At 43.0% G+C, this 7049-nt stretch overlaps 1 protein-coding gene across 3 annotated transcripts in view; it reads left to right on the top strand.

Moving 5' to 3' along the window:
- Positions 1 to 3414: 3414 nt before the first annotated feature.
- The window catches only part of rbms3 (RNA binding motif, single stranded interacting protein), a 275251-nt gene continuing 271616 nt past the window's right edge, over positions 3415 to 7049 (top strand). For 2 of the 3 annotated variants that reach the window (XM_041954710.1, XM_041954709.1), the window contains exons 1-2: positions 3415 to 3596; positions 5905 to 6093. In XM_041954710.1, coding sequence (XP_041810644.1) covers positions 5920 to 6093 — 174 coding nt within the window. In that variant the 5' untranslated portion in view covers positions 3415 to 3596; positions 5905 to 5919. Of the gene's footprint in view, positions 3597 to 5904; positions 6094 to 7049 lie in introns of those variants that run through there. The other variant, XM_041954711.1, reaches the window with a different exon arrangement.

Genomic DNA, 7049 nt, shown 5'->3' with positions numbered 1-7049 from the left:
AGGCACGACGAACACTAAACAAACAGGAACACAGACGTGCTCACACGCGCAGATCAACGAGGTCTAAACGCTCTGTCTGACATGGGATGATGTTCACTATGGGATTAAACAATGCTGCACGCCGTCAAAAATAGTGAAAAGGCAGATGTGACATCGGTTCTATTTTCACTTGCATCTATTGGCAGTGAAGGCAGATTATGAAATACAGTCTTCATCCAATGCTCGGCGTGTGAACAGCAGATTCCATGGCTGAAGCTTTTTCTGTCTGCCTTCCCCACATGCTCTTAACAGCGCTCTTAACACCTACAATTATATATTTATATATAAAAAAAATGAAAACACGGTTGGACCAAATTACTTACATCTTGCGTCAGTCTGTAAAAAGCTTAACATCATGACACTGGCTTTTAGTGGAGGCTGCAGCTTCCCAGGAGTGCGGCATGGCACAGATGACAACAGATGAGAGCTTCATCGTATCTCAAGATCCCGCTCTTGTGCCGGCGCTCCTTCTAGGGGGATGGATGGAGAACAGCTTTTTGGGTTCGACACTGAAAATGTTTGAGTTCAAATGATGGATTGAGCCACGCAGCAGCTGAAAAACCATCCATGAAACTCTAAAATAAAACCTCTGAAAGAAATCAACTCCTTCACTGATGAAGCCCAACAGAGGACTGCTACAGGGAAGCAGGAATGGTTGCATGTAAATCACTGTGAAAATGTATTACTTTTTATTTGAAGTACACTAAATTTACAGTGCATAAACTTCAAACTGTGGTATAACAGTTCACTTTACAAAGAGAGCTCAGTTGCTCATGCTTTTGATGCAAAGTCTCAAAGTGCCCCCTAGTGGGACTTTTCTATGCCTGCTCTAAATGAGGTCTGGAGAACATTTGACCCTATGATAAGGTCTCAGCAGTTCACTGTACTAATTAAGATGGCATTTTCAACATGGGATCACAGGATAACACTCAGTTTCTAACAGTTGGAGTACATCAGCTGTTTTCTGTACCATAGGAAACTGCTAGTTGTCTGTGAGGGTAAACTGACTTCACAACTGCAGGATGCTGGAGGATCAATTGTAGTTGTTGCAACAAAATGAGACAAAGCCTATCCGCTCCATATATAAACTTTAAAATACAGATTTCGACTCACAAGATGAAAATGATATAATATGTGGTATCATATCAGCAAACATGTTATTCAACCATGAATTACGAAGTCATCTTAAAACACTCCAGCAGAACAAGTGCGGACAAAAGGACTTTAATCTGGCTTCTTTATTCTTTTTACCACCCTACTGAAGTCCCAGATGGACATTAAATACTTATCCAGCCTTGAAATGAGAGTTCACCATCACAGTTAACACAAGCTTTGTCCTTATGATTGTGAAATCTCAGCTTGTATTGCTACAATTCGACCCACATGGAGCACAAGGGAAAGAATGGACCGTCTGTGTAGAACAGCCTTCAAAGCCAGTGATTGATAATACACTCTGTCTTTCCATCTCTGCGTAACTCCTTCTCACAACACAACCTGGCACCTTGTCCCACTGGCTGGCCCTGAAGGAAAACAATTACCAGAGAAGCGGAACAACAATACCCAGAAAACATCTGCTTGTGCCGGCTGAGGCCACTGACATGCCTGACTGTGTGTCCCTGCTGGCTTACATAGAGGACACATGCCTGCCTGGATGCGCTGAGAGGCCCGAGCGTACGGGGCCCAGTCTCCTGCTCCTTGCAACGCCTTACCCTCCGCCTGCCGACCCACCTGCCTCTCTGACTGCCTGTCTGCCTTCTCTGGCAATGGCAGCTCTGCCATAACAGATGAGGGCCCGCCTGTCGGAGCAGTTGTTCGTTTGGGTGAATTCCCTCCTGCTTGGATGAGACGGTGCACCAGTATGGCTTCTAAGTTGATGCAAACAGAAAGGCAATGAAGATGGCACAATGGACCAGCACCCATATGATGTCCCCCTCATGTTATACATCAGCACAGCAGATTGGAAAGCCCATCTAAACACTGCACACTGAACTTAATAGTGATCAAAGAGCACAGAAAGACTGTAAATAACGGCACCCTGAAGAATAAACATATCATTTACATGCTGTATGGCACCTACTGAAGACTTATTATTCCCTCCACCTGACACACACACACACTTACATTTTATCATTTGAAAGAGTCTGTTTCAATGGGCATTCTTATATCTGTATAAATCCAAACTGAGTTAGTTCAAGTACGCCTCTTTCTTCTCAGTGTTTACTGGGTTTATGTTGCCACCTTGTGGCCATCATTGAGGCTTACCTGTAGTTTATCTGAAGTAGTCTTAGACAATTTGCTCCTAGCAGATGGGGCTGGGGGCAGGAAGATGGGAAGCATTTCTGTGTGTAAAATACTGGATATTTGAAACAAAAAATTAAGAATTTGAGGAGGAAAATTCATTCTCGTCCACACCAAGTTTATAATGTGAAACATTGCTTTGTCTAGAGCCAGACATGAAGGCAACCACAGCTGGTCAAAGAAGAGAAAATAAAGTGCTTCTTTTTACCTCTGCACAAAATAGTGGTGTTATTCAGCTAAATGAACGGATCTCTATACGACTATGAAAATGATTATTTACAATTGTTACACATTATTATTATTATTATTATTATTACGCAAAGCTCTATTATTGTAGAGCTTTGCATCAGATAATCTAGGAAATATTACTTATAGGCAGTTTCGTGTCTTATTGGTGCGTGGTTGTGCAAATTTAGAACGTGCACTAATAATATTTGCAGTCCTGCCCTTATTCATTTGTTTTTGTTTTGTTTTGTCTTGATCGTTAGATATGTGCCTTAATTTACATTACATACATTACAGGCTATTTCCCCTTTACTGATAAAATTAAAACCGTTTGAAATAAAAGTTTTTTTTGAAACACACTTATTATGTCAAAAAACAACACACAAAAATGCATAACTTGTTTATATTTGCTTATTTTCAGTCTGTAGCACACAGAGCAGGGTAGATTTAGGTGTCATGCAAAAAATTAAACTTGTTCATGTTGACTTTTAAAATTCTGCCAAACTGTGGTTTTAGACAGATGTCGAAATGTGTTTCTGGGCAGGTTGAGGAAGTAGATGTCTTTCTTTAAAAAAGAAAGCAAAACAAACAAAAAAACGACCGAGCGGAGAGTCACTCGCAAATCTGGTACGCTGGATTCAGGATCTTTCGAGGAGCACCTGAAGGCACCATTTTTGACACGCGCTCGGTGTGACCGTGAGCTGGGCGGGAAGGAGGAGGGTTTGTTTGATGACAGCTCGCGGGGACACGCCCGCCGTGACAGCGGCGGCAGCGGCAGGTTGCGCAGCTTTGACACGGCGCTCTGCCTCCTCAGCGGTGACCGAAGCGTCACGTAGCCTCTCGGCCACTTCTTTTTTTGTTTTCTTGACGGAATAACTTCTCATACAGCTCAATGAACCCGTTGCCTGTTGTTCAGCCCCAGACTGCCGTGGCTTTCCGCGTCAGAGCAACAATAGAGATGTAAAGCAAGTTGCACTACCGCATCTTCCTCTTGATATGCTTCTGACATAACGAGGAGCCAAGAAGTGACAGAGGTATTTCGGCACTGTTTTGCGACTTGTTTATGCTCGTGCGCCGCCGCCATACGCCGTTGAAGCTACCGTAACAACACAGACACAGCGCTAGAAGCCCTGACAGCGGCGACAGCTCCTCGTTAGGATGTTTGTAAGTCGCTCGAAGCCGGGGCAACGTTGGATAGTACATGTTGTCGGGAGTTGTTTTTGTCTGTGTTGGGTGAAACAGTTGGGCTAACTGCTGCTTCGTTTGCCTGCGAGCGTCAAGGCAGCAGGCGGGTCACATTAGCAACTCAGGAAGGAGCAAACTTTAACGTTTTTTCAACGGTCGTCATGAAATGTAGTGCTGAGGCTGGGCCTCACCTGTGAGGTAGCTGCTCCTAGTACACATATATATCAGCTTTATGTAATACAACTATAGCTACGTGTCATAACAATCAGAGTCAGTCACCATTACGCTCAATTGTGGCGTTTGTGACCATTCTTCTCTATCAGATGATGAGGCTGCTGTACGTCACGCCGCACGTCACGCGGGTTAATTAACGCGGGCCATCAGGTGCGTTCACCTGCGATGCCAAGTTTTGAAGCTGCTGTCAATGCGTCGCAGCGTTAAAATGTGAAAAGCAAAGCTCCTTCGGGACATGTATTTATGAGGCAGCTCGTCGCATTTGAGAGAACAACCAGCTGACCTCATAACTTATTGATGCCCCCAGAATGCAGAATGAAGCGTCTCAGCGCTAAACATCACATCACCTGGCTGCTGCTTTCAGATCGGTTACTTCTCTTCACTTTGCTGTTTCTTCTTCATTGTTTGGGGACTCTAAAACACTGCAAACTTGCTACTGATATAATGCAGTGAAACTTTCTCTAGTCACTCATCACAATGACATGAGGAAAGTCTTTTTACCCTAAGCTACAGATCCACCTACCTTTGTTTTCTCATTTATCTAGTTAAACCCTTTTCATAGATTTTTTTGCAACCAGCCTCGAGGTTGCACACACACAAAAAAACTTATTTAATGATATAGTCATTTATCATGCACTGTCAGGCTGATATGAGGTCAGAGGTCAGGATCAGGTGCTGTGCAGCACCCTGGAGCTGGTATGGATTCATTTTTTTTGTAGTTTTTGGGTTAGGAAAGTGTCAGCTGTGAATAAGTGAATCAACCCAGGTGTATGTACAGTACGTGGCAACCAAAGATTGGTTGAATAGACCTTTTTTTTCTATAGACATTTTGAAGCTCATCACAGGAAAAGCACAGGTGAAACAAATTTTGTAAATGATGGCTCCGTTCCATCAAGTGCTCCAGAAAGCCATGATGGTGAGCCAGCATGCACGATACCAGGACACTGGAACCGGCTCACCTAAATGGACTGCAGCCATCATTGACGTTATTAATTACGTTTGTGCATTTCCTGCTTTGGCTAGTCAAAATGTCAGCGTGAATAACGCATACTTGGCAGAAAATCTTAAGTGCTTGCTTTCCTATCAGGACAGGGATCACCATTTATTAAAACAAAGGACTATTGCTGCCCCACATTTCCTTGTTCCAATGATAGATGATTCATAGGGCAGGAGTTCTTAAACAAATGATTTTTATCTGCCTAGTTAATTTTATTATAAAGATTTAGGTTTGATAATACTGATGTTGATGCAACGCATATTTCTTCAGTAGGCCTATGTCATGTCATGCATAGGAATTTTTGTAATAATTCATATTGCACTCAATTAAACTGTATGTGTTTGATGACAGTGTTATCATATGTGTCTGAAACTTTTGGTGCAGTCCCTAAAATTTATGCAAAAAAACATACAAAATACATACAAAAAAAACATGCAAGTAAAGTCTAGAAATGCTAAGATAAAATAGATACTGTAATCAGTCTTACTGTATTCCATCTTATTAAAGTTTCCTACATTTCTTTTAAGAATCTTTGTTTTGTAAAGTAGATATTTTGCTGCTACTGACAAACATAGTGCATTAGTGTGACAATTCTTTTGTAAAGCCTTGGTGAAAGACAACTCACTGGTTTGCACACAAGTGCTTGATGTAGCCCTCTGTAGAGTATTTAGTTTTCCCCGGAAGCTTCTTATGAAGATTCATATCAAAGGTGTTTCTAACTGTCGCTGCATCTTTACATCATCCAGTGAAAGTTCAGCCAACATTTCCTTATTATCTATTGCGCTCATCAGCCCTGGAGCAGAATCCAGCAGTCAAGGAAGTACGTTCAGATCAGTGTGTATTTGGGAGAGATGGTTGTCTATGAATCACCAGCTGTCTAATTCATCCCTTTTTTCACCTTATTCTCCACCATCTTCCTTTTCTAGGCTCTGCAGAGGAAGATGGAGGTCCAGAGTGGTGTTCAGCAGCTGGAGCCGCGCCCTCTAGGCTCTCCTCGGTCAGGGGCCAATCAGCAGAATGACTTGGACGACAGGCAGACGGATGTCAGTGGCAGGCCTTCCGCTGACAACCACAGCAAGGATGCACAGCCGGCAGGCCAGAGAGACGACAAAAAAGTAAGTCGCAGACTCCCACTGCTGCACATCTGCAGCTGCTGTGCTCTGTGTGTGTGTGTGTCTGGGTGTTTCTGTACATGTACATGTGCATGATGAGTGATGAGATCCTGCCTGTCTGTTGAGCTATTCTGGGTGATATGTTCTGTACTTTTACAAAGAGAGACTTCCTCATTGACTGTGTTATCTCTTGGCTGAAAGGCCAAGTTGCAATGTATTCGGCATGTTTTGTGCTGTTGAATAGTGTGGTAACCATTGATACTGTAGATGCAGAGAAGCTTGGGTTATCCAGTGTTGGAAGAACTTGTTTGCTGCAATTGCAAGAAAAAGTGAAACTGTAGGTACTTTTGGTCTTTGGCTGCAGCGGTTTCAAAGGAAGTAGGTAATGTGTTGTTATGTTGCCATGAATGCTGTTCAGCACATACTACAAACCACAGCTATGGTACATAGAGTTAGAATAGCTTATTATTACATGCAGACCTGGGTAGCTTGTGCAGTCTCCGCATGTGAGTGCTGAGTCTCAAACATATCAACCCTCTGCCATCTTGGAGCCCTCTGCACGTCCAAGAATGACAGTAAAATCCTCGCTGGCTCTCTTCCATCTCAAGGATGTCAATCATGCTTCTCTGCCAGGAGCCAGAACCTCTTTCCGTCAATCAGCCTGAGAAGCTCTATAGACCTTGGAGCAGAGAAGAGATAGCGGCAGAATAAACAGAACAGATATACGAAAACATTCACGAGATGACTGGACTGACTGCTACTGGCAGCTCTGAATGGGATGCTTGTCATGGCTTGCTGTATCAATTTTGAGTCCTTTGAGCGGACTTTGAGCAAACAGTAATCGACATAACCCTTTAGGGTCTTCATCTTGGCAACGTTAAAGAGCTCCTGAAGCATTTAGATAAGGAAGAAACTGTTGAAAATATAAAATAATATAATTGTTTTAGGTGTGGTGGCAG

Source organism: Chelmon rostratus, chromosome 16, assembly GCF_017976325.1.
Source record: "Chelmon rostratus isolate fCheRos1 chromosome 16, fCheRos1.pri, whole genome shotgun sequence".
NCBI lineage: Eukaryota > Metazoa > Chordata > Actinopteri > Chaetodontiformes > Chaetodontidae > Chelmon > Chelmon rostratus.
The sequence above is the reverse complement of the archived record's forward strand: the minus strand, read 5'-3'. Positions and strand labels throughout refer to the sequence as shown.